Below are 27,566 nucleotides of genomic sequence, written 5' to 3'. Positions count from 1 at the left end.
TAATTTTTGGTTGAAGAAAATCATTCCAAAACAAGTGAGCAACCACAGTACAAACCCGGATCTCATTTTGTTGGAATATATATAGTTTCCAAACTGGACAAATAATAACAGATTCCATTTCTACCACCGTTTGCAGAGAAAAGAAAAGAAAAAACAAAACAAAAGAGCAGAAAGAAAAAAAAAACAGCAGCAAAAACAACAAAATCCCCATCACCTCGTCTTCCCCACCATTTCTCTCTCCTCTCTCCACTCTCTCTCTCTCGCTACCCCCAAAGCAGCAGCAAGCGGCGGCAGCAGCAGCAAGCACCCCAGCTGCTGCAGCTGCTGCTACTACTCACTAGCAGCGGAAGGAAGCCAATTTCCCCCAAATCGCCTCCTCCCAAATGCGAATCCCACCCTGAGGAAAACCCCCCTCGCCCCCCACCTCGCCGCCATGTCGCTGCAGCCGCCGCCGCCGGCCGTGGACCCGCCGGAGTGGCTGCGGGCGCTGCCCGTGGCGCCGGAGTACCACCCCACGCTCGCGGAGTTCGCCGACCCCATTGCCTACATCCTCAGGATCGAGCCCGAGGCCTGCCGCTACGGCATCTGCAAGATCGTGCCCCCGCTCCCGCGGCCGCCCGAGGAGGACACCTTCCGCCGCCTCGAGGCCTCCTTCGCCGCCTCCAATGCGGGGGACGCGGCGCCCACCTTCCCCACGCGGCTCCAGCAGGTGGGCCTCTCCACCAGGAGCCGACGCGCCGCCAGCCGCCGGGTCTGGGAGAGCGGGGAGCGGTACACCCTCGAGGCGTTCCGCGCCAAGGCGGCCGAGTTCGAGCCCCCGAGGCACGCCGCGCCGCCCAAGAACCCTACCCACCTCCAGCTCGAGGCCCTCTTCTGGGCCGCCTGCGCCTCCAGGCCCTTCAGCGTCGAGTACGGCAACGACATGCCCGGCTCCGGCTTCGCCTCGCCGGACGAGCTGGGCAATGCGGCCGCGGCGGCGCCGGGCGACGTCGGGGAGACCGAGTGGAACATGCGGGTGGCGCCGCGCGCCCGGGGCTCGCTGCTCCGCGCCATGGCCCGCGACGTGGCGGGCGTCACGTCGCCGATGCTGTACGTGGCCATGCTCTACAGCTGGTTCGCCTGGCACGTGGAGGACCACGAGTTGCACAGCCTCAACTTCCTCCACTTCGGCAAGTCCAAGACCTGGTACGGCGTCCCCCGCGACGCCATGCTCGCCTTCGAGGAGACGGTGCGCGTGCACGGCTACGCCGACGACCTCAACGCCATCAGTGAGCGTCCCTCCTCTTCCTGCTTTTTACTGTTCTTCAGTTTCTTGCCGGAAAAAAAAGTCAAAACCTTTTCCTTTTTGACGGGTAAGAGTCAAAACCTTTTCGTCAGCGAGTCTTTACACGCCATTGCCAAATTTTACCGAAATGGGAATTTCTTTCCTTTTTTGAAAAAAAATATGGTTGTTAGTGTGTCAACTAACCTGAGGTGAGCCGTTATGCAACTGCAGTAGCTTGTAAATCGTTGCCCTTGAGAGAGAACTATGAGCATCATCAGTAAGCTCTTTTGGTTATTGATGAAGCTGTTGACCTAAATGTTTTGTCCTTTGTTAGTCTGACTGATTGTAGGCAAATAGAAATCACAGGGATCACAGGGATAGCTAATAGTTGCAATTCACCGGAAACAGTAGCGATTATGCTGTGTTTTATGTGGTTAGTTCGCCCATCCGCGAAAACTGAGGAACAAATCCATGCAGCAATAGAAGTGTTGCATCAATCTGGTTTAGCAATGTATCTGACGCAATGGCCTGTTATTTGGGGGAAAACCCTTAGAAATCATAATGCTAGGGGTCTTTCTTGAAAAGGTTTGTATGTATATGTGTACTTATAAGATTTAGATTGGCTTGACAACTAATCCTACTATGGTTTGGACTCCAAAGACATGCAAACATGAAACTAGAATTACATGTAAAGGATCTCTATGACTATCCAGATCCATAGTAATCCCTCCATGTGATATTACTGAGTAAGATGTCTATCAAAGATTCTTCTTTATTTTCGTTTACTTGATTGTAAGGGGCAAGATTAATTAAGGATGCCCACAACATGAATATTGCAACTAAATCTTCCATGATGATGTATATCAAATATCCTCGTATTCAAGTGAGCATTCACCTCCTGTTCTGTATGTCCCCAAAAGTCCCAAAGATATTTGTAACAGACCACTAATATCTTTTATAAGTCATTATTGTAGGCCTATGTAACTGACATCTTTTGACTTACAATTATGTTGTCATGTTGCCATGCCACATCAGTCAATCGGGAGCTACTCTAACATACCTGTTGTTGTACTACTCTAGCTTTGTGATGCCAGCAGTGCTTCTCTTCTGCCTAGTTTCTGTAATATATCCCTTGTCAGTTGCAATGATTTGTAAATAATTTGTGGTTGATTTTTTTGTGTTTGACTATGTAGATATGAATTTACTTCCACAATTTGTTTACTTGAGATGTGAGTTCATAATTTCTGGTTAATGTTCCTTGTAAAGGTTGGGAACCATCTAAATATATCCAATTGTCAAGGTCTTGGGGCACCCTCAAGATCCTAAAAACAACACATACAGGTACCAGATCAGAGTAGCGCGAAAAACATAGGGGCATTGAATGGAAGTAATTGTTGTAGGCTTATTCTTTTTGGATATTCTGCATTCAATGTGTTGGAAATTGTGATTAGATTAGATTAACCCTAGAAGGGTAGAGGGTATATATACATGGGCCTCATGGGCCTTGGGCCACACACCAACACCCCCCCTACAGTCTGAATGTATCGGCGCAGCGGAGTTCGAGACTGGACAAGAAAGAAAGAACACACAAGAGCACACACCCCCTGCAGTCACATCTAGCCACTGGTGACGTTGAGACTGGAACGGAACTCCGAGAAAGTCGAGGAGGGCAAACCCTTGGTGAAGATGTCAGCAAACTGGGAGGTAGTCGGTACATGGAGAACCCGAACGTCACCGACAGCAACGCGGTCGCCGACGAAGTGTAGGTCGATCTCCACATGCTTTGTCCGCTGATGCTGAACCGGGTTGGTGGAGAGCTAGACGGCGCTGACGTTGTCGCAGTAGACCAGAGTGCTCTTGGCGAGCGGACTGTGGAGCTCCGCCAAGAGTTGTCGGAGCCACGACGCCTTAGCCACGCCGTTGGCAATGGCACGGTACCCTGCCTCAGCACTGGAGCGGGAAACAACCGGCTGGCGCTTGGACGACCAGGAGACAAGGTTGCCGCCGAGGAAGGCGGCGTAGCCGGAGGTGGAGCGACGAGTGTCCGGACAGCCAGCCCAGTCGGCGTTAGTGTAGACGACAAGCTCAGCGGAAGGGGACCGGTGAAGGACCAGACCGTAGTCAGCCGTGCCACGAACATAGTGGAGAAGTCGCTTCAAAGCAGCGAGGTGGGACTCGCGAGGATCATGCATATGGAGGCAGACCTGCTGGATGGCATAGGTGATGTCTGGCCTGGTAAAGGTGAGGTACTGCAAGGCCCCAGCAAGGCTCCGGTAGGCAGTCGGGTCAGCAACAAGATCTCTCAAGTCGGTAGAAAGCTTCGCCTGAGTGTCGACCGGAGTGGAACACGGCTTGCAATCAGTCATCCCGGCCCGCTCCAGAATGTCAAGAGCATACTGGCGCTGGTGAAGAAAGAGTCCAGAAGGACGAGGCTCGACATAGACACCTAGGAAGTGGTGGAGCACACCCAGATCCTTCATGGCAAACTCCTGCTGTAGGGACTGGATGATGCGCTGAAGCAAGGGCTGACCAGACGTTGCAAGGATGATGTCATCGACATACAGCAGCAGATAAGTAGTGTCAGTGCCACGATAGTAGACAAACAGGGAGGTATCCGACTTGCACTCAGTGAACCTCAGGGAGACCAAGAACGTGGCAAACCGAGAGTATCAAGCCCGCGGAGCCTGTTCAGTCCATAGAGGGACTTGTTGAGGCGGCAGACCATGTCAGGACGACTCGAATCAACAAACCCGACTGGCTGGCTGCAGTAGACTGTCTCAGATAAGGTGTCATGGAGGAACGCACTATTGACATCCAACTGATGCACGGGCCATGAGCGAGAGAGAGCAAGCGAGAGAACTGCACGGACTATGGCAGGCTTCACCATCGGGCTGAAAGTCTCATCATAGTCCACCCCAGTTCGCTGAGTAAAACCCCGAAGAACCCAACGAGCCTTGTAACGGTTCAATGAGCCATCAGCACGACGCTTATGCGTCTAGATCCACTTGCCCGTGACCACGTTGCAACCAGACGGACGTGGTACAAAGTCCCACGTCTGGTTGGCAAGAAGGGTCGCGAACTCCTCTTCCATCGCCTGACGCCAGTGGGGATCAGCGAGGGCATTGCGCACCGAGGAGGGAATTGGGGATATCCCCGGCTCGGCAGCAGCGGCAGAGAGGACCTTTGGGCGGAGAACACCCGCCGCCCGTCGTGTCACCATGGGATGGGTGTGGCCAGGATCCCGATGGAGGATAGGCGGATGGTAAACGACAGGGTCAGGACGACCCCGAGTCGCTGGGCCGGACTGTCCGATCCCTGGGTCCGGACAGGCCGACCGGACCGCACGGTCAGGCAGAGGGTCGGGGCCGGACTGTCCGGCCCCCGGGTCTGGACCGTCCGGTCGAAACTCGCTGCCAGACAGAGGGCCAGAGCCGGACCATCCGACCCTTGGGTCCGGACTTTCCGGACTGTCCGGTCGCGGAGGAGGAGAGGCCGACATCGGGGTCGGTGCCGACCGGCGCCGGTAAACGAGCTCCAGGGCCGCGCGTGGCGCGGGGGAGGGCGCCGGGGCCGCGCGTGGCGTGGTGGAAGGCTCCGGGGCCGCGCGTGGTGCGGTGGAGGGCTTCGAGGCCGCGCGTGGCGTGGGGGAAGACGCCGGGGCTGCGCATGGTGCAGCAGAGATGACCGTAGGCGAAGTCGGTGGAATCGGGAGCCTGCAGGTAGGGGGTACATAGAGGCAGGTGGCTGGACCACCGGGTCAGGCGGAAACACGGACTCTAGGGCAGGATCATGAGAGGGAGTGGTGGAGGTGGAGTAGGGGAAATCCGACTCATCAAACACGACATGCCGGGAGATAAGGACTCGGCGAGAGGTGAGGTCGAAACAGCGGTACCCCTTGTGGTCTGGGGAGTAGCCAAGAAACACGCACCGAGTTGAACGGGGCGCCAACTTGTGAGGAGCGGTGGCAGAGGTGTTAGGGTAGCAGGCGCACCCGAAGACACGGAGGTGATTGTACTGAGGTGGGGTGCCGAAAAGGGCTTGGTGTGGGGTGGGAGCTGGGGAGGCAGTGGAGGGAAGGCGATTGAGGAGGTATGTGGCAGTGTGAAGCCCCTCGGCCCAGAAGCGGGCAGGAAGGGAGGCCTGGAGAAGGAGGGTGCGCACCACATCGTTCGTGGTGCGGATCATCCGCTCAGCCTTGCCGTTTTGAGGGGATGTGTACGGGCAAGACATGCGCAGGTGAACGCCACGGGAGAGGTAGAAGGCACGAGAGGCACTATTGTCGAACTCGCGACCATTATCACACTGGACGGCTTTGATGGTGAGACCGAACTGAGTAGTGACCCAGGCGAAGAAGTGGAGAAGGGTGGAGAACGTGTTAGACTTCGCACGCAGTGGGAACGTCCATGAGTAGTGGGAGAAATCATCAACAATCACCAGATAATATTTAAAGCCAGAAAGACTGATGACAGGAGAAGTCCATAGATCACAGTGAATGAGATCAAAAGCACGACTCGCATGCGAAGAAGAGGAAGAAAAAGGAAGTCTAACATGACGGCTTAACTGGCACGCATGACAAAAATGCCCATCAGTTCCCCTAGTACAAGTAAGATCTGCACTACGACTGAGACGAGCCAAAACGTCGCGGCCGGGATGACCGAGCCGGCGGTGCCAAGTAGTGGAAGAAGTGGTAGAGACCAAGGCAGCAGACGAAGGTGGAGTCAATGGAGGAGCAGCGGAAGCAGGAAGACGGAGGGTGTAAAGAGGTCCCTGGCTATCACATCGGAGGAGTGGACGCTGGGAAGCCAAATCCTTTACAGTAAGACCCGAAGAGTCAAATTCAACAGAACAGGAATTGTCAGCGGTAAACTTGCGAATAGAAAGAAGGCTGTGAACCATCTGGGGAGCAACAAGAACATTGGGAAGGTGAAAGGAACCAGGAACTGAGCCCAAAGAGGTGACAGGAAGGCAAGAACCATTGCCAACCATGATGGCAGAAGGGCAGGAAGGGTGAGGAGGGTGGACGGAAGAAAGTATACTAGCATCAGGTGTGGTGTGATATGAGGCGCCCGAGTCGGCGATCCACTCCGCGCTGACTGGTGGCGTGAGCTGCATGGTGCTGAAGGACACCAGGGGAGCAGGGCCAGCGAACATGGCCATGGGCTGGTGTTGAGGCCGAGCCCCGCGTCCCGGAGTCTGGAATGGCCACATCGAGATGCGCCCTGACCATGGGTTGCTGAAGGATGGCCAGGGAGCACCAGGAGCCGGTCGCCGCGGGAGGAGCACGACCGCCCCTACCCGAACCCCCACCCCCACCCCCATCGTCGCCACCAGAGCCACCACCACCCTTCCCATTCTCGCGACGACGCTCGGAACGACCGCCCCCACCCCGCTTGGCCCGGGGGGAGGAGCGCCAAGGAGAGAAGTGGCAGGCGGGGCTGAGGAGGCCAGTGGAGCCGTCACAAGAGCGGTGGAGGTGGACGAGGAGCCTGACGAGAGGCCCCGAGTGATCTCGTCGAGGCAGAGGTCGTCGCGAACGTGCAGGAAAGAGGGGAAAGGCCGCTGCCGAGGTAGCCAGGTCCGAAGAAGGTCGTAGTGGCTGCTGAGACCCCGCAGGACATGGAGCACCAAGATCCGGTCACTCACCAGAACCCCCACCCCCACCACTGCCACTAGAGCCACCACCACCCTTCCCATTCTGGCGACGACGCCCAGAACGACCGCCCCCACCCCGCTTGGCCCGGGGGGAGGAGCGCCAAGGAGAGAAGTGGCAGGCGAGGCTAAGGAGGCTGGTGGAGCCGTCACAAGAGCGGTGGAGGTTGACGAGGAGCTCGGCGAGAGGCCCCGAGTGATCTCGTCGAGGCAGAGGTCGTTGCAAACATGCAGGAAAGAGGGGAAAGGCCGCTGCCGAGGTAGCCACGTCCGGAGAAGGTTGTAGTGGCTGCTGAGACCCCGCAGGACATGGAGCACCAAGATCCGGTCACTCACCGGGCAGCCGACGTCATGAAGAGCATCCGCCATACCCTTCATCTTTCGGCAGTACTCGCCAACAGAGAGGTCCCCCTGCACGAAGGTGCGGAACTATGCGTCAAGCTGAAGAGCACGGGCCTCGGTGTTGCCTAGGAACTAGCCCTCGAGGGCCAGCCAGGCCTGGCGTGTGGTGCTGCCGGGAGTCCGCACGACGTCCTGGAGATCGAGGGAGATGGTCCCAAAGATCCAGGAGACGACGATGCTGTCGAGGTGCAGCCAAAGCCCGTCCAGGGTCTGAGCAGGAGTATCGGCGAGGATGTGATCGTCGAGGGCGTAGCGGCAGAGAGCGAGGACCTGGTCCCGCCAACGGCCGTAGGAGGTGGACGAAGTGTCGAGGACGACGGGAACCAGGGCCCGGATGTTCTGTACCCCGACAGCCTGGAGGTGGAGCTGGGTGACCATCGGGTCCCCCGCGGTGAGTCGGGGACCTGAACCACCGGACGGAGGCTCAGACGGATGTGGACGGGAAGGAGAGGTAGCGGTGTCGGTGACGGGTGGCGGACCGGCGGAGAGGAGTAGGTACTGCTCCGCCTCGGCGACCCAACGAACGAGAGCCTCCGCTGCAGTCCGCTCCCTCTCCCAGGCGAGAACGGAGGCATGGACTCGCTCCTGAGCTGCCAGCGCCTCGGTTTTCGCCGCAAGGAGAGCAGCGGCTAGGGTAGCATCCGCCGTGGCGGTCCTGTCAGGGGAGGACCGTCCAGCCCTGTCCGGCCAACCGTTCGGCCGGGTGTCTCGGCCAGACAGAGAGGTCGGGCCGGACCGTCCAGCCCCTGAGCCCGGACCGTCCGGCCGCTGCAGAGGAGCAGAGGGGAGGAACTCCGGCGGCATGTCCAGGCCGGCGTAGGGGAAGGGCAAGGTGACGGGGGCGGTCGGAGGCGGAGGAAGGAGGGCCACAGCGGAAAGGCGAGCAATTCACTTTATACACTCCAACACTTCCCCTCACGCGAGACCCCCTCAAGTCTCAAGCGTGGAATATTGGAGTGAGCACTGCAATTATTTTATTTAATTGCGCGCCAGCCAGGACTCGAACTCGAGACCTCTGGCTCTGATATCATGTTGGAAATTGTGATTAGATTAACCCTAGAAGGGTAGAGGGTATATATACATGGGCCTTGGGCCACACACCAACACAATGCATAAATAGTATGATCAAGGTGGCAGAAGAGACCTATCTCACTCTCTGGTGAGACCTTCTCGCCTGGATGGATGAAGCATTTTCATTTTTATGAATGCTAACTTAGTTATCTTTTCGTATAGTAACAGACATTCCAAACCTCTGGTCTGACAATTTATGTACCACTTTTAATTCTGCATTGGATTAGTGAATGCCTTATGTGTTGATCAGGAGGTAATGTTCTTTGTTTCACCATGCCATGGTTAGGATATGCCATATGTATTTGTGCTAATAAAAACGAGATGGAGATGAGGATGCAGTGGGTTCTTAATCATCACTTGTTATAGTGCTAGGTGGTGAAGGGAGTAACATTAAGGCATACATTCTAAAGCTAGTAACAGCTGACCAATGGAAAATAATTGGAACCTTGAGAAGATCACAGTTCATAATTGGATCATGAGCAGGAGACATACATTCTAAAGCTTGGGTTAGTTGATATGATTCTCAAATCTGGATGAACCTGGACATGGAGATTAATAAAACATAAACTTGGGATATACTAGTAGGGTTGAACTAACATGGCATCTGAGGCAAGAAATTTGCATCAAATTGTTTTTTAGGTTATACAATGTAAATTTCTTATAATGTGGCAATATATTATACTAGTAGTAAATAATTCTGGGACATCCCAATATCTAAATGACCACTTGTGATTATCAAAAACTTGTGGGAGTAGAGTGCTCTTCTAGTTTGTAATATCCTAATATGCGGTGCTTATCACTACACTGGTTTTGTATTTTTTTTTTCAAGCAATTTGCACCAAATGTCCATCAACTTGTCCAATTTTACCATATATGTTCCTTTTATTTGTGGGGAATCATATAGGCTCCTAGACTTCAATTTATAAAGTAGTATCCCTGAACTTATGTCAATGTGTCACTTTTGTCCGCACGTCAGTGAAGTGATAGGAAAACATCTTGGCATGCCAATGTCAACCCTAGAATTACGATTTATCTTGTTATTCTTTAAATTTATAATCGTAGTACCTAAGCTTTTGCCATGTCAATTGACTGCCTTGTGCAGGTCTCGGAACCTGCTGTGCTAAAACTGACATCTTGCATTTTAAATGCTAAAGTCCATCATTTTGATAAACATAAGGCATTTATTCTTTAATATTTGGTCAAAGTCCGTTTTAAATAAGTGGTTAGTTTGCAAAAAGTTTCTATTTGCAATGTATGGAACACAACTTTTTGAAGAGGAAAATATTTCAGTTATAAGTAATGACATTTTGAAAAATTCCTAAATTGGACCAGCTTGTGTGGTTTAGATTATTATAACTCAGTGCTAAGCACATAGTTGCAGAATTTGTAATGTTGAATACTAAGTAAGAATTGCTTCTGATGATCAATTGTTCTAATGGGTTACTCATGTCATATCATTTGCAGTGGCCTTTCAAACGTTAAATGAGAAGACAACTGTCTTATCCCCTGAGGTGCTTCTTTCTGCTGGTGTTCCCTGCTGCAGGTATACCACATTTCTTAATTCACGTGTTTAGGATATTTTCTCATTGCCATTATTTTGAGTATCAAGTATAATGATTGATAGATACTTCTCCAAAGCAGGTTGGTTCAAAAAGCTGGAGAATTTGTTATAACATTCCCTGGAGCTTATCATTCAGGCTTTAGCCATGGTAGGCCATCTGTCATGCCCATAACGTAGAATGTGCACTGGAACATATTATCTCCCTCGGAGAAGTTATCTATGAGTAGTTTGGTTCACTTCTTCAACTTACTATTCTACAATTAAGGGTTTAAGGCTGCAAATTTGATTTATTGAACAGGGTGTGGTGCATTAATATTATCGATGCAAGTTGATTGATCTCATAGAAGTTGCTTTGATTAAATTACAGACCTATTGAGACTGAATTAGGCTTTTAAGCTTTTTCGTCACTCAAACCTGATTAATTAACATGGTATGTATATTAAATAGAAATATATGAAACCATTTTTCTGCCTGCACATCAAATTCAAAATCATTTCTCTAAATTGTTGAAAAGAAGTGTTGAATGATCGGTGGATAGAGACATGCGGTTCCATGTGCTCATTAGATTCTATGCACAAAATGGCTGTTATATGCCTGAGAGTTTACCATTTTCTCCATGTTCTTTAAACAGTTATGGTTACTCGATCTTGTGAAGGATCTCGATCCCTATAAATAAAACATTTTATTTATTTTTTCACTTGTGCAGGATTTAATTGTGGTGAAGCATCAAATATTGCAACTCCCCATTGGTTACAAGTGGCTAAAGAAGCTGCAATCCGGAGGGCTTCAACTAATTGTGGTCCAATGGTGTCTCATTATCAGCTGCTTTATGAGCTAGCACTCTCATTGCGTCCAAGGTATGCTGCAGTAAAATATGATGCATATCCTTAGATTAGAATACTGCACTACATTGCCTTTATATCTTTATTTTATACACTAAAATAACTAGATATCTCGTTTGGATTCAAATGATCTATGATGGAGGCCTTATCAGAATAATGGAGTTGAATTTATTCTGAGCATTCTTTTACAGGGAACCTAAAAATTTCCATTCTGTGCCAAGAAGCTCACGTTTAAGGGACAAGAATAAGAATGAAAGTGATATAATGGTCAAGGAAAATTTTGTTGGAAGTGTAACTGAAAACAACAATTTGCTTAGCCTCCTTCTGGATAAGAGTTCTTGTATAATTGTTCCGAATATTGCTTTCCCCATTCCATCCTTTCCTCTGACAGTGGAATCTGAAGTTACTGTTAAACAAAGATTTACAACCGGTCCCTGCAGTATTAGCGAGCAAGGAGTGGAAAATATTGCTGTTGATCATGTTGCTGTAGACAAGATTACAGATGCTCAGGACATGAGTGGGTCCCTATATGATTGTGAACCCAATCTTATGGCCTGTAGCAGTAGAAAGCTTTATGAAACAAAAAATGGCACACAGGACGTTGCTACTTTGTGCTTATCTAACTCAGATATTCAGAGTAGAGGGATGGATGAAGCAAGATCACATTCAGCAGGTGGTATCTTAGATCAAGGGCGGTTGCCATGTGTTCAGTGTGGAATATTAAGCTTTGCATGTGTAGCCATCATTCAGCCTAAAGAAGCAGCAGTACAGTTTATCATGTCTAGAGAGTGCATCTCATCTAGTGCAAAACATGGAGAAATTGCATCTCATGATACCTCAAACTGGATAAACCAAAGTCATGATGATATTGGTCCTCCACCAGGTTAGCAAGAATAACCACCGTATCTGATTGTTCTCTGGTAGCCACTTATCATTTCTTGGAATTGATCTAGTTATGATATTGTTCCATGATCTGGAGAGAGAATCCTAATTGTAGTCCTCTCCACTTTTTGTTCAACTAGAGTTTAAAATCACCCTGGTATCATTTGTTGTGGCAGTGGTAATCAAAGTGTTCTCATTTATCATTTAAAATCATTAGATTTGCTGTGTAAAAATACCCAGGTCTGTTTTTGCCCCTTATTTTAAAGCGATTTTATTTTTCCTACATAATAGTTGACCCAATATAGCTTAGTATCATTTGATTTTGTATACTACTTGTAGTGTAAACATTTTCTGAATTGTAGAACATCATCCAGTTGTCATACTACTTTTTTATAGGGAATTCAAGACTGAACTTTTATATGTTTATATGTTTTTTTTCAAATCACATGCCTCTATTAAACAAAAACAATCAATACAATCTTTGTCCCCATAGGTGCCAGTACCAAGTACAGAAAATAAGTAAAATGAAGGACTGGCTTTCTTTTACAATGAAGTCTGTTTTCTTTCTTCATACTTTGGAAGCTACATTGTAAGTTTTATCTCTACAGGTTTAGCTTCTGGAACAGATGATAATGTGAAGCATGCCATAAGTTCTGCCCATGTCTCTGACCGGTGTAGACAACTATATGGCAGCAACACTGATGGATGCCCATCCGCTCTTGGGCTTCTAGCTTCTGCTTATGACTCGTCTGACTCTGATGAGGAAACAACTAAGGATATATCAAAACGTAGTGAGAAAAATGATTTATTCAACCAAAGCACAAATACTCAGATCTCGTCAGCTAGCTATTCCAGTACAGTTCAGCGTCAAAAGACAAATTCGCACTTTCAAGAAGAGGAATGTGAAGCAAGAGCCTCATCATTGATGAAACTTGTAAAACATAATAGTCAATCTATCAGAGATGCAGATATCTGCCTGGGAAATTCAGGAGCATCGTATTCGGGGTATCTTGATTTGGTTGATGATATAACTACATCAGTTCTAAAATCGTCTTCAGATACTTGTGTAAGAGCAGCTAAAGCTTCAGTGGATCCAGATGTTCTGACCATGCTCAAGTACAATAAAGATTCTTGCAGAATGCATGTGTTTTGTCTCGAACATGCTTTGGAAACATGGACACAGCTTCAACAAATTGGTGGTGCTAATATAATGCTTTTGTGCCATCCAGGTATTTAACCCGTTCCCTAATTTTCACAGAGCTCCTATGAATTCCCTGAATTTGAGCAATGATTAACACCTTTAATGTTTGTGTAACTGACTGATTAGTAGTATACTCCCTCGTTATTTTAATATATGACACCATTGATGTTTTAGACACATGTTTGACCATTCATCTTATTCAAAAATTACGTAATTATCATTTATTTTGTTGTCATTGGATTTATTACTAAACATATTTTAATTGTAACTTACATTCTTCACATATTTGGACAATTTTTGAATAAGACGAATGCTCAAACGTGTGATAAAAAGTCAGCGGCATCATCTATAAAATACGGAGTATATTCTTGGTGATTATGACATCAAGAAATGTTATTTACAGCAAGTATGTTGGTTTGTGTTGTTTTGGATCTTTGCAGAACAAAAAAAAAACACATTATGTATTTACAACTACAGTGGTATAAACTGCAGTGAGCTAATGAGACAGTGAGGTTTAGATCTCCTTTACGGTTCAGAATGTGTGCATTTATATCTTTACTTTTAGGGGGAAAAGACATGGGTTACATTTCAAATATATAGCTGTTACTATTCTTTTGAGTAATGTAGATAAAACTTTTTGCTGGAATTAACAGATTAACTTTTTTAACTGTTCATGCAAAATGAAAGGGATTGTTTTTCATTGGTAATTTATAATGCGTTTACAGAGTACCCTAGAGCAGAGACAGCAGCAAGAGTCATAGCAGACGAACTTGGTATCAAGCATGATTGGAAAGATATCACTTTTAAAGAAGCAACAGAAGAGGAGATCAGAAAGATTAAGTTGGCTCTACAGGATGAAGATGCTGAACCCACAGGCAGTGACTGGGCAGTTAAAATGGGTATCAACATATATTACAGTGCCAAACAAAGCAAATCACCACTTTACAGCAAGCAGATACCATACAATTCCATCATTTATAAGGCATTTGGCCAAGAAAATCCAGACAGTCTGATAGATTATGAAGGACAAAAGTCAGGCTCAACAAAGAAAAAGGTGGCTGGGTGGTGGTGTGGGAAAGTTTGGATGTCAAACCAAGTTCATCCACTTTTAGCTCGTGAGCGTGAAGAACAGGATGGTAGCATAGTGTACAGCAAAGCAATGTCCACTGCTATTTCCCACGGCAAAGTACAAGATGAGGCATCGACACGATGCAATACAATCAACAGAAGCCTATCAAAAAGAACATCAAGAAGAAAGAAGGGGGGATCTGCTGAGAAATCTAAAGCAAAAAAGAAGAGAGCAACTGCTTCTGATGAAGCTAATATGCATTACAGTGAACTTGGGATAAGCTCTGAAGTTATCCATGACCAACTTGAAAACTCTGATGATCGAGACAAACATGGCGATGGAGATGAAATTGAGGAAGCAACAAACGCTCAGAAATATCAACAACATGACTTGCAAAACGTGACCAGGAAATCAAGTTCTAAGAAGAGAAAGGATGAGAAAAAAAAAGGCAGTTACCGTGAACTGTATGACAAGGATGATGATGTGAGTTATTGGCTTAACACGGGTAGCAGAGATGATTCCACAATAGGCAACTCAGATAACACTCGACAACAAAGTCCTGATCCATTGAAAGTAAAATCTGGAGGCAAATTGCAAGGTAATAAGAGAAAATCCAACAAGTACAAGTCCAACGATGATTTGTTGAATGAAGATAATAAATTTCAGAAGATGAACAAGACATCAAGTTCTAAGAAGCAAAAGAATGAGAAGATAAATAGACAATATCAAGAGGATCAAAACAAGGATGACCATATGCTTGATGTAGATGTTGGAGATGAAGCGACACTAGATAGTGAGGATAAAATTACAGATGATAAAACTGAAGACATGAAAGTAAAATCTAAAGGAAAATTGCAAAGTAGCAAGAGAAAAACCAGCAAACGTCAAACTAGTGACGGTTTGCGCAATGGAAATAGAGTAGCCAAATTTGCATGCGATATAGAAGGATGTGACATGAGCTTCAGTACCCAGCAGGACTTGTTACTGCATAAGCGCGACATTTGTCCTGTAAAAGGATGCAAGAAGAAGTTCTTCTGCCACAAGTACTTGCTTCAGCACCGCAAAGTGCACATGGATGAAAGGCCGCTCAAGTGTATGTGGAAGGGGTGCAAGAAAGCATTCAAGTGGCCATGGGCGAGGACAGAGCACATGAGGGTCCATACTGGGGTGAGACCTTACGAATGCCAGGAACCTGGCTGCAGTCAGACATTTCGATTCGTGTCTGATTTCAGCCGCCACAAGAGAAAGACTGGCCATTCCTGTGATAAGAGAAGAAAGAAAAGTACATAACTTCTAACCGCTGTGCGCAAGTACAGGTTTCTTCTCTGACGATGATCTGAAGGGGATGCTAATTGAATAATTGCATCAGATTCCATTTATTGTGGGAGTAGCCCACATTAGGGGTCTAATTCATTTCATTGTTTACCGGCTCTGCATAACAGCCAATTTTTCAATTGCTTTAGGTCCGACTGACCTTTTGTTGACTAGGATTACTCCCAAGTCAATTGTATCAATCGGTCTTCTGTTCATCCTGAAAAATCGGGAAGTTCCTCCTGTCACTATGTGTCTTTTAAAGAAGCATGTTAATCTGCTGCTAGCTGTTCCTTCATTTTTATTTTTAAAATAAAATGTCAGCATGTAGTAGTTATCTGTCACTTAATTTTGTGCGCACTTTGGCATTTGGTCTTTGGTTCTGCAAAATGTTTTTAAGTCGACGAAACTGATTGTTCTCAAAACTTACGATGCCATGTAGAATTCTGGTTGATGATCTTGTTTCATTTTTTTTTTCTGTGAACTCAGTTTCTCTCTGCTGCCAACTTATTTGATATAGATCATGTATACATGAGTTGCTCTGTGAGATCACAGGTGGCTTGAGTTTGTACTGACTGTTGCTACATTGATGTGTTAATTTGGACCCTTCATTGCACGGTGCTAGTACAACTATTTAGGCCTTTGTTTAGTCCTAATTTTTTTTCCAAAAACATTACATCGAATCTTTGAACACCTAAATGAAGCATTAAATATACATGTAACGTTAAAACTAATTACACAGTTATGGAGGAAATCGTGAGGTGATTTTTTGAGCCTAATTAGTACATGATTAGCCATAAATGCTACAGTAACCAACATGTACTAACGATGGATTAATTAGACTCAAGATTTGTCTCGCGATTTCCAGGTAGAATCTAAAATTTGTTTTGCAATTAGATTATATTTAATATTTTAAATGTGATCGTACGTGTTGATGTGATCGTCCTCCCGAAAATTTTTAGGAACTTAACATGACCTTATAAGTTTATAAGTTACAGTTATACTAGCAACTGCACTGGATCTTGATCCACCAGAATCAATTTTCAAACGAATCTTGGGTGCCATTTCTTGGTCAAAGCCTTGCAAGAAAGCTTTTGACAGGTGAAATTCTTACCGTGGAAAAAATATTATTTTACACATCTTATATCAGTAAATCTGGACCATTGGATTAAAATATGGAGGGTCTATGGCGGCCTTGTTTAGTTTCCAAAAATTTTTATCCAAAAATATTATATCGAATCTTTGGTGAAATTTGTTTTTTCATTCGTATCCGAAAAGTCATTCGAACATCCGGTAAAATATTTGACGTGAACATCTCCTAAATTTCATGCGGTACTTGTGTTACTAAGGCCATATTCGGCAAGCCCCCGCAAGTTAACTTATTCCCTCTTTTTTCACGTGCACGTTTTTCAAACTGCTAAACGGTGTACTTTTTTTGCAAAAAAATCTATAGAAAAGTTGTTTTAAAAATCATATTAATCTATTTTATATTTTTAATAATTAACAATTAATTAATCGTATACTAATTTATTACTATGTTTTTCATGCCGGATATCTAACCCACCTCCTACCGAACGCAACCTAAATGCCTTTGATCTCAATCCCTAGTAAGGATGGATCAGCTTTTAAGCCCGGTTTAGTTTCAAAAATTTTCCCCCAAAAACATCACATCAAATCTTTGGACATCTAAATAGAGCATTAAATATAGATGAAACGAAAAACTAATTATACAATTATGGGAGAAATCATGAGACGAATCTTTTGAGCCTAATTAGTCCATGATTAGCCATAAGTGATATAGTAATCAATCTTCACTAATGACGGATTAATTAGGCTCAAAAGATTTGTCTCACGGTTTCTAAGCGAGCTTTTTTCATTCGTGTCCGAAAGTTTCTTCTGATATTCGGTCAAATGTCTAATATGACACCTAAAAATTTTCATTTCCCCAACTAAACACCTCTTAGATAATATAGCTTGGTATAGTTTCTAGTTATAAATTACCCATGAACCTACCAATAAAAACCGGACGATTTTTTAGTCAGCTTCGTACAGAAACTGCTCAGTTTCCGCAAACCAATCCCCAGCGGTTTTTGTAAAAACTCTCTTGCCTGTTTTAAAAAGTCAAAAGGTAGTCAAATGCTAGAATCTCAATGCAGTTGTGGATATCAATGCCCTTTTAACTTGTCGATATCAATGCCGTTTGCCAAATCGCCCATCCTCATCGATCAATTTGTCCCATAGTTACAGTAGCAGCCTTGTCCGTAGTGATTTGACGGATGGTTGTCATCTTGTGCGTGATGGACCATAGCATCATGGATGCATTTTTATACTTATCTGAACTATAATTTGTTATTCCCTCCGTTAACACATGTTTAACTTTTTTGTTTTATTTAAAAAATTATGAAAATATTATTTATTTTGCTTGTGATTTACTTTATTATAAGAAACTTTAAGCACGACTTGTCATTTTCTATATTTGTACTAAATTTTTGAATAAGATGAATAATCAAACGTTGTAACCAAAAAAGTCAGATATCTTATATTATAAAACAGTGAAACAGAGGTAGTATTTCATAATAGTAAGATTTACAACTTTCTTTAAAAATATAACATTTGGCGCAACCTAAAAAATATCAATAATGCTAAATGTACTTAAAATGTTCTTACAAAACATAGTCCTTTCCAACAAAAATCTCCCATTGAATTTAGTCAGTAGATAATACTCCCTCTAGTTTTTAATATTTGACATAGCTGACTTTTCATAACATATTTAATAATTTATCTTATTTATTTTTTATGTAAATATGATAAAAGTAGGTCATGCTTAAATTATTTGTAATGATAAAACAAATCGCAACAAATAAATAATAATTATCTAATATTTTCAATAAAACAAATACTTAGACATGTACCCAAAAGTCAACGGCGTTAAATATTAAAAACCGGAGAATGTAATTCATAATTTTGTGGACTCAACTGCAACTATGTTAAGTTAATTTAGTATACTAAAAAGTTGACCTATTTCAAAATTTTATTGCAAACTTAGGCTAACAGTCTGCAAATATGTTCTTTATACCATGGTAATCGAAGTTAGAATTCGGCAGCAGTTTTAATTGTTATTTATTTATCACAAATTTTACCACTAAAGAAGAAAACATAACACCTTTCCTTACTATAATAATGTAGGAGCAGCGATACTCACAGATTTCCTTTGGAATTAATATCTAAATTTTAGAAGTGTGCATTCATCATCATAGATTTCCCCGTAGTTTATTCTACCATTTTGCAATGATATACCAAGAACAAAACAACAAGATCACGCTCTCTTTACATTAGATGATCGTCAACCATAGAACAAGATTATATAGCCTTTTGCCGGCTATATAATGACATGGAATGAGACATAAGTTACACATTCACCTCAAACTCAATTTTCACATGATAAGCAAGGTTTTGATACATTTGTAACTAAGGTATACATTTAAAAGAAAATGTAAACAAATCTTGATTACTTGGGAAAATTTCAATCAATTGACTTAGCACCTACTGGTAGCGACCACAAAATTTCTCTGCCAAGGACCTGCTCCGTTTTTAACAGTAAATCAGGCGGCTCAACAGAAACCAAGGAGGCTTCGATGTAGCCCTCCCATGCTCAGGAGGCCATCAAGCCACGTTACAGGTATAAAGATGCTGCAAACACGATATCCCTCTTGATCTTGCTGACAGCCTCCTCGAGTTTTGCTTCTAACTGGGTTTCGCCGATGGACTTCGATGCCAGAATGAGCTGTTGCAGAACCTCCTCGAGCCTCCTGATGGCTCTGATCAAGCTGCCCTCAAACACTTGGGTCATCTCCATGATTTGATAGAATTTGGACCCTCTAGCCCATGAATACACAGCCTCCATTATATCAGGCCGGAAAGAGTTCACAAAACTCTCCACGTCGATTTGGATCTGTCGTCGGTAAGAAGAAAACATTTTGTTTTAGCATCAAAAATACTGTTATGCAGCAAGCCCACCTAATTTTATAATACCAACAAACAATCCATATGATTGTGTGAATTATATCAATTACCTTGCATTCAAGCTGAAGGTTGGCAACCCTTCTAGCTGTCTCCTGCAACTGGTAGAACAGCAAGTCGAGCTCCTCCCTTGGCTTTGGGGCATCCTGAAGCTTTTCCTGCCAAACAAAGCAAGAAAGTAGTGCCACCATCTGTTCTACGGTAGCATCCTTCAAAGTGCCGCTGAACATGAGCTCTGTCAATGTTAGTTCATCAGCTGTGCTTATCTCACATGCTACTTTGCCCTTCACTTCCACAACATCCTCACTTGTAATATAACTGTCAAAAAGTTATCCTCCAATAAGAGTTCATATTTATTTACAAAAGAATGGATACAATTTAATATGTAACTAGCACTGGAATTGGGTTAGGATATGATGTTTCTAATTTGATATAACCCACTGGTTATATCATTATGTTATGTGTTTGTCAATTTTTATCTGGTGCCCTGGTGAAGTATTTGTTCGGCAAGCTTACTCTGCAGTAATTGCACTACAGAACAGCAATCTTATGTATGTCAAACATGAAATATATAGGTTAGTTGCGAATCACAAATCAGCACATTATCAGAATATAAGTGTGAAAGGATGCATTGAAGCATTACCCTAGCCTACGAAGAACCCGTTTTCGGGCCTTGAGCTCATCCTTGAAGGCTAGGGCAGTGCAGGACCGCATTGTTTTTTTCATAGACTTTATTTTGGCTGATAATTCTTGCTTAGCATGCAAGACTTTTAGCTTTTGTTTAATATGTGGAGAATTGTGGACATCATGCTTTTCAAATAAACTTTCAAGGGCTTCTATTCTTCTGGTAGCTTTCCGGAAAGAACTTGATTGTACCTGAAAAGAAAAACAAGCTATTAGAACCACATAACTAGAGGTAACGTGAGAGGGTGATGCGCATGATTCTTTCTTACTTTCATATCCTCTTCTGGATCCAATAAAGGGATCCCATCTTTAGCAAACCTAGAAATAACTTCTTCAACTTTCCTCAAGGTGTTTTCTCGAGCTTCTACAGGCAAAAGATCCTTTGGTATGTGCATCCGAATGCTGCTTAGTCCATCAATCTGTGAATTTGACATACAATGAACCACTTTGCTTTGTTATAAATGCTAAGAAGATAAGAAGTTTGCTGGTCAAATAGGAAAAGGAAATAACCTGAGAAAGTGGCAAGGAAATCACAACTGGTTCTCCACGTTCTTTCAAAGGAATAATCTTCATTGTCTTCTTTCCACTTTTGTCCTTAGTTACTGAACATCTTGTGAGAACATCAACTGTGTAATCAGAATCCTCAGGCCTCCTATCTGAAAGAACAAAACCAAGTCATGAGTAAGGAAAGATAGAATAACTATGAGTTGATCCTGTCAATGTTCAAACCAGGCAGTAACAAGACTCATGAAATGTTATTTGCCAAAAATATGTCCTAACTCTTGTATCACTGCATAAAATTCCAGGAAAGGCTACCAATCTACCCCAATTGATCAAAGCTCATTTACATTAAGTTCAAGACCATAGAGAAAATAAAGGTCATAAAATTGGAACTTTGTAGGAGTGGTTAGTCAGCAAACATATCTTGTGCTGCAGCCTAGAATTCAGTTTCCAAAACCACATCAAAATGTCTAAGTACAAGACTTGCAAGTTACACAATGGAATTACATTGCCAAACAACTCAGGGGAAAACCACCTCAACAAAACACTACATAATATAATAGGTTCGATAAGATTTTCCATTTAGTATCTGTACCTTCACCATGGGTTTTCACCTTTTCAAAGTTTATTGTAACACCCCAAGTGACATTTTCATCAATAGAGAATGTGGTTTGCTCATCGGTACTGTACTGAATGCGAGCAAGCCTTCCAGGTTGCAAGAAAGGTAGAACATATTTTGGAGAATGTACTATATCACGGACATCCTTCTTTAAATTTTTATACTGCTGCAAGAGATCATAATAACTCTTCAGGTTCTCCTCCTCCTCAATAACCATGGAATTTCTCTCTAATTCCAGCTCCTTGACTTGCTTCTGCACACAATTAAAGTAGAGTAGTACGTAAGTTTAAATATAGTGCTTCAATAACTGGATTTTTAAGGTAGTCTAAGGGCTACTAATTGTGATACTAGGGCACCAATGTACTACTAGGTGGCACTAGGTAGTTTACTGCTTTTTTTAGGACATTCTCAGTACTGGCATGTAATTATTAATTAGAACTCCTCACTATATTGGATACTAAACATATGGATCATTTTCTAGTTTGCCCATTGAATCCTCAAGCCCAGAAGCTAAGCATAAAAAAAAAATTTCACTTAATTGAAAATAAACATTGGCATGTCCACAAACCTCAAGATCAGGGAGAGCTCGATCAGCTTGAAATTGATAAAATGAGTACCGAAGAAGCTTTTCTGGATCACCATCCTCACTTCGTATTTGATTTAACAACATATTGTAGCTTAAATGAAAGGCACTGATCAAGAGGACGATAATCACGTGAGAAGTCAAGAACCATCCAAACCAGACAAGAATTGCAAACTCAAACAATAATAAGAAACATAACAGTTCAACAAAAGATAGAATCATAGAAGAAATGCAAACTTAAGTACTGATATGATAGTTAAGGTTTCTTCATACAAGGAACTGGCATAGTATACACGGACAACACAATCTGCTCAAGTTTTCCCAAAAAAAAAACAGATTAATTAACAGAAACAGTACAGCATGATCACTGTTAACTTAGTAACACATCAGATAGTTTCAATCCTGTGCCCAGGTTTTCTCATTTAAACCATCCATCCAGACTAGCTAAGTATAGTGAATCCATGGTACTTACCTGTTCAAACTATCAGCACTTCCTTTCAGCATCATTTTGGCAGTTGAAGGTTCCATTTTCTCATCTACCATCAATATACAGATACCACGCTGATCAATACCTCGGCGACCAGCACGGCCACTCATCTGGATGTATTCTCCACTTGACAGCCATCTGAATCGATCACCGTCAAACTTTCGCACATTGGTAAACACAACAGTCTTTGCAGGCATATTCAAACCAATACTGAATGTTTCTGTTGCAAACAGACACTACAACACCAGGTTTCAATCAAATTAAATGCTACAACAAAAGGTATATCTTAAAAAGATAAGCTGTATAAGTAAGGACACTACGAAGCATGAATCATAAAAGCAGATTCCATTTCAAATAAAATGAGTAGTTTGAATTATAATTTCATAATGCAATACAAAGAAAATGTGCACTTCACAAAATTTAGACATCTATTTTTTGTCACACCCTACAGTGCAATTGGGTGTGGAAACCTAGATAACCTAAATATTACAGGATAGACGCAGCAATAAGAACAAAAGTGTAAAAGTGAAATTCTTCATTAGCTGCAAAGGAAATAAATATGCTTAATCTATGAAGCTACAGTTGTTGCAGCAATCAGAATATATGTTCTTTGATGAGGAATCAAGCATCCTTCAAGCTCATCCAGTATCATGTTCAATAAAAGTGTAAAAATTGGATCAGAACATTTGGTTCTAACTATCATTGTTCCATAGATGAAGCACTCAGTCATGTTGTACACTTTCCACAATAGATAATAATGTCTGAGCCTGGGAATTGAAGGGAACTAAGTTATGGCAAGCATATATATAATATGCTAACCTTGATAAGACCCTCTTGGAAGAGTATCTCAATTACTTCCTTCAAAATGGGCAAAAGACCAGAATGGTGTACACCAATGCCACGTTTCAATAAGGGAAGCATATTTGAAACCTGTGAAAATCCAGTGGTTCAGTTATCAGAGGAGCTAAATGAAAAATAAAATAAATAAACCACAAGCACTGGTTGAAAGAATGGACTACAATTGCTGGTTCCAGGTAATTAGTCTGTTGGCTGGTATAGCCAGGCATCAGAGTATCAGGTGCTGTGGTACCAACCTTCCACCAGCACACATGCTTTAAAGTTCAAACTTCAAAGAAACAGGGAAACTTTGCTTGGAAAGAGAAGTATAGAAAACCTAATGTATGGGTAGAAATTAAGATGATTAATGTATCATTTGATTGTTTGAAAAATAGTTCCTCCATGACCACATATAACAAATGAAAGGCGCAATGGCTACAGGCAATACATATCCTTTGTGCTAGTAGCTTGAGTTCAAACCTAGTCCTTTGAAAATCAATCTGATCAAACAACATAGCCATATAGAACAACTTGCCTGAGGAAGCTTTTTATCATCATCTGAAAGCAAATCCATAGCACTCCAAAAAATGGTTTCAATGTTTGCCTTCTCATCATCATCATTCAAGTCCATCTTAGCCATCTATAGCATACAAGGACAGTAAAAAATAAAGTAAATCAACAATTTATTGTCCTTCAATCAATAAAATCTTTTGCTCTGTAAATCAAAATAATCTACAAAAGAACATACCTGCATAGCAAGAAATTCACACTCCCTTTTGCTAAAGCTGAAAAGTATCACTGGATCATATTGGCGCTGAATTATCATCTTCACCATCTTGAATATGTCGCTTTCCTCACTAGGTTTTCCTGTCAAGAGACCTTTCTGCCACTTACCATTTTCCCTCTTTTTATCATTTTCACTAGCAGGGACAAGAGCATTCAAAGCTTTCTGAAAACTGTCCTCTCTGAACTTGCTCTTTTCATCAACTACCAGATATAAACCATCACCTCCAGAAGGAAATACATAGTGTTGGAGAGGTGTAGGCCGGTAGTCAGTATAGACTATATGACAAGGTTGTTTATGTACCTGAGAAATAAAGCACTCTCTTATGGTCAAAGAGAATGAGCTAAAAAATTATGATAAATTCTTGGTCATGCTTATCAGCAAATGTGTTCCAACTAGTAGATTATTTGGACAATGTGAAAAAAAAAATCATGACACCATGAAAAACAAATAAAGTCAAAACCAGGAAGTCATGGCTACAAACCTTAGCCACCCAGTCAGCAAACTCCTTGGCATTTGGCACGGTAGCTGAGAGGAACACAAACCGTGAGTTCTTGGGAGCCATTACTATACTCTCCTCCCACACCACTCCTCTCTCTCTATCCCGCATGTAGTGCACTTCATCGAATATAATCCAAGCTACTTCCCTCATGACTTCTGATCCTTTATACTGCATACTGCGCCAAATTTCTGTGGTCATGACCTGCGTTTTGAGAGCAGGATTGAAGTAACAAAACATTAAAATAGATGGCATAAATTGGAAGGATCCTAAGGATATATACCAAACAAGATGCATTTGGTTCAATAGTAACATCCCCAGTCATGAGGCCAACATCAGAGAACTCTTCTTTGAATTCTCTGTACTTTTGGTTGCTCAAAGCCTTGATTGGAGATGTGTAGATGACCCGTTGTTGATTACACAAAGACATTGCTATTGCATATAATGCAACCACCGTCTTTCCAGCTGATGTGTGAGCTGAAACCTGGAAACCCCCATGAAAACAAAGTATAAAGAAATCAATGCTAAGAGCTAACAAACAAGCCATAAAATCAGCTGCGTGAGACGCACTGCCAATATATTTAGCGAAAAAACATTAAAAATAAAATAAATTGCGCTACAAATTATGTAGTTAAAAAAGTTCTGGAAGCAGTGGAATCATGCATACTAGCCAAAATAGAACCACTCCTGCCTGCCATACAGATGAATAAAGGCCACTTCTGTTAACAGGATTAGCTAAATTTGGCCTTTTTATGGAGTGGCCTTTTGGTCGCATACACAAACACACATTTGTGTGACAAATTAACTTCATAAAGGCTAAACGTAAAAATCTAAACGGGCAGACTTTCCTTTGAGGCTAAACATAAGAATGAATCATCAGACAGAATCTAATGCAAGTGAGAAGGTAAAGAAGTAAAATTTAACAACAATTGACAGAATCAGTTGTTCCCTAAGACCAGAATATGACCAAAAATCGACTGACGAATAAGCATTATAACTTCCGAAATTAAGCATCATCTAGAGCATTTTTTTTTTAAAAAAAAGTAAAGAAGCAAACGTTGCAAGAATAAAAGCAACTGTATAGGGTAGTAAATTAGCTCAGAGATAAAGGGGTACCATGACGGACTCGCCGCTGTCGAGGCACCGGATGGCCTCGGCCTGGAAGGGGTCGAGCTGGAACGGGAAGGTCTTGGCTGGCCCGGCAGCCTCGGAGGAGGGGGCGCCGCCGCCATTGAGCAGGTGGGTGGCGGGGGCCGACGGGTCGTAGCCTTCGGGGTAGGAGACGTCGTGCACGCAGGCGACGGGCTCGGCGCCCCCGGCGGGGGAGGGGGCGGGGGAGGGAGCGGGTGATTCGGAGGCTTCCGAGCGCGGGGTCTTGGTAGGAGGGGACGCGAGCTCGGCGGCGGGATCGTCTTTCTGGGACTTGCGCTTGAGGGTCGCCATGGCGGTCGTGCGTGCAGAGCGGCGGCGGCGGCTAGGGTTTAAGGGGGAGTTGCGCGCGAAGAGTGGCTCGCCGCCGCGGAGCCGTGGAGTGGGCTCGGCTCGTTGAGCTTAACGAGGGAAATTTTTTGAGAAATATTAATTTTTTAATGAAAAATCGTGAAATTGGAGTTCGTCAACCGGAAATCGTCAAAATAGATGTTAGTCGAATATTGGAAGATCGACAGGGGACTTGTCGAACGTGAGGAGGTCAACAATTAGCCGATGTCTGGTGAGAAGGGGACTAGTTAGCACAATATGTGTGGGTGATTAATTAGCTGATGCTCTTGTGTTGCTGCTTACCAAAGATGCGAGACTAATTGATAGGATCGAGATGGGGGAGAATCACGGTTTCTCAAGTTCATTCTCCTAATGAACACATTAGTGAATACACTATATGATTAATCGTGATCTATAATTAGTCATAAATATTACATGTGTATATATATAACATAATTATTGGAGCTATATACTTGTTATTGTATATGTTTATATTCTATAGGAAATTTCTATATTGTTTATACAGGGCAGTAGATGATGTAGAGTCGATCTATGTCATTTGATCAATGCAGGTGATTCTGTATTATTGGATTTGTCCCATGAGACAATGAGTCATGAGGCATAGAAGTTGTTGCACTATATGGTATATTCTTTCATCTCTTTTTTTATTAACGTTAAGAAAAAAGAATATAACTAAAATGGAATTGGCAATATAATTTTTTTGAACTTTTGAAAGAAAAAGGAAGGGTTTTTTGGTACATGTTCTAGCATGTATCTATACTACTATAGCACCCGTAAAATAGGCCAAGTTTTAAAACTGTTTTATTTGCTTGTGAATTTTAAAATTTCATGCGTCGAGATTCTCGTTTCGTCCTGTTTTGAAAAAAGTCGTTTGTTTTTCTCGTTTGTTCTTTTCTTGTCATTTTTGTTTTCCCCTCAAAAGTGTAACTTCCTTTCCAAATCCTCCTGTCCACAAACGAATCCGCTCTGTCATCATAATTCAGCCATTCTTCTTTTTCCACCCGTTGCCGACCCATTTTTCTCAGATCGGCTAAAACCAGTGTATCTTTTTCTTTAATTTTCTTCCTTCTGGCCCAGACCAGCCCAGACCGAGTCAGCCGAACCAGCCCAGGACAGCACATGTCCTCACCACCCCTAACTCCTGGCAACACTGCAACCGACGCTGTCATCGTCGTCTTCATCTCTCTGCCACCCCGCTGCTTCGCGTCATCCACGCGTCATGCACCTTCATCGCCTTTATCCTCTGTACGAGTTTTCAAACTGGAGCACACCACCGCCACCATTATTCCCCATCCATCTCCCTGTTCTGTCCACTTTACCGATCGTCGTTAAACCCCGAGAAGGCCGCTCTGACCATCCCTTTTATTCCCCTGAAGTCACGCCATCTCGCACAAGCGGAGTCGTTGCAACTGAGCTAAAGCTCGCCGGAGTTGGAGTCCTGGCCGCGGATGTTCACCCGCAAAATTCATCCTCTGTGTTGCTCCATCTCGAAAATTAGTGGTAAAAATGGAATCATCACCTCCTACCTCGTCTTTCCCCTCTCTTTCCTGGTGAAAATGTCGTTGGAATCATGCCGACGCCACCGCTGGAGCCGCTGTCTGTGCTCCACTGTTTCGCAACCGCCTGAAGCACACAGTGCCCCATCGCCTCGCGCCTTCTCACGCGTAGCCTTTGATGCCGCCACGACCGTCACCCTCCCAGAACCCTCTTCCGTTGCCTCCCTCACTGGAGCTTTGCCGGAGCGCTACCACCGCAGTAGCCTCCGCCGCCCACCACTGGCCGCCTTCGCGAGCCTCGCTA

At 43.8% G+C, this 27,566-nt stretch overlaps 2 protein-coding genes across 3 annotated transcripts; one reads left to right on the top strand and one right to left on the bottom strand.

The window, feature by feature from the left end:
* Positions 1-269: 269 nt before the first annotated feature.
* On the top strand, positions 270-15,663 carry LOC102708857 (lysine-specific demethylase REF6-like). Its single transcript, XM_006664430.3, has 7 exons — positions 270-1,268; positions 9,851-9,929; positions 10,028-10,095; positions 10,654-10,804; positions 10,981-11,672; positions 12,280-12,900; positions 13,598-15,663. The coding sequence occupies exons 1-7, from the start codon at positions 434-436 to the stop codon at positions 15,229-15,231; spliced, it is 4,080 nt and encodes a 1,359-aa protein (XP_006664493.2). The 5' UTR covers positions 270-433; the 3' UTR covers positions 15,232-15,663.
* A 2,876-nt stretch (positions 15,664-18,539) lies between these two features.
* LOC102714969 (DExH-box ATP-dependent RNA helicase DExH9) lies at positions 18,540-25,771 on the bottom strand. Of its 2 annotated transcripts, XM_040529446.1 has the most exons (14): positions 25,383-25,771; positions 24,550-24,750; positions 24,252-24,470; positions 23,732-24,070; positions 23,519-23,623; positions 22,966-23,076; positions 22,132-22,382; positions 21,645-21,768; positions 21,053-21,329; positions 20,467-20,612; positions 20,226-20,375; positions 19,916-20,148; positions 19,326-19,590; positions 18,540-19,204 (listed from the first exon to the last, which is right to left on the bottom strand). In XM_040529446.1, exons 1-14 carry the CDS (start codon positions 25,707-25,709, stop codon positions 18,926-18,928), a joined length of 3,027 nt encoding a protein of 1,008 aa, XP_040385380.1. In that variant the 5' UTR covers positions 25,710-25,771; the 3' UTR covers positions 18,540-18,925. The 2 variants fall into 2 exon arrangements, with proteins under 2 accessions (XP_040385380.1, XP_040385381.1); XM_040529447.1 differs by lacking the exon at positions 25,383-25,771 and having other exon boundaries at positions 18,545-19,204; positions 24,252-24,444; positions 24,550-24,626.
* Positions 25,772-27,566: the final 1,795 nt, after the last annotated feature.

This window comes from Oryza brachyantha, chromosome 12 (assembly GCF_000231095.2).
Source record: "Oryza brachyantha chromosome 12, ObraRS2, whole genome shotgun sequence".
NCBI classification, from domain to species: Eukaryota; Viridiplantae; Streptophyta; class Magnoliopsida; order Poales; family Poaceae; genus Oryza; species Oryza brachyantha.
Note: the sequence above shows the minus strand (reverse complement) of the source record. Positions and strands in the feature narration are given on the sequence as shown.

What these genes read in the sequence shown, in the direction of transcription:
- LOC102714969 (XM_040529446.1), bottom strand. Translation starts at nt 25,709, where the DNA reads ATGGCGACCCTCAAGCGCAAGTCCCAGAAAGACGATCCCGCCGCCGAG. An exon ending in AACCAAATGCATCTTGTTTG is followed by an intron (nt 24,471 to 24,549) that starts GTATATATCCTT and finishes CTCAAAACGCAG; the next exon opens with GTCATGACCACAGAAATTTG. An exon ending in ATGATAAAAAGCTTCCTCAG is followed by an intron (nt 23,077 to 23,518) that starts GCAAGTTGTTCT and finishes GGATTTTCACAG; the next exon opens with GTTTCAAATATGCTTCCCTT.
- LOC102708857 (XM_006664430.3), top strand. Translation starts at nt 434, where the DNA reads ATGTCGCTGCAGCCGCCGCCGCCGGCCGTGGACCCGCCGGAGTGGCTG. An exon ending in TCATTCAGGCTTTAGCCATG is followed by an intron (nt 10,096 to 10,653) that starts GTAGGCCATCTG and finishes TCACTTGTGCAG; the next exon opens with GATTTAATTGTGGTGAAGCA. An exon ending in TGATATTGGTCCTCCACCAG is followed by an intron (nt 11,673 to 12,279) that starts GTTAGCAAGAAT and finishes TTATCTCTACAG; the next exon opens with GTTTAGCTTCTGGAACAGAT.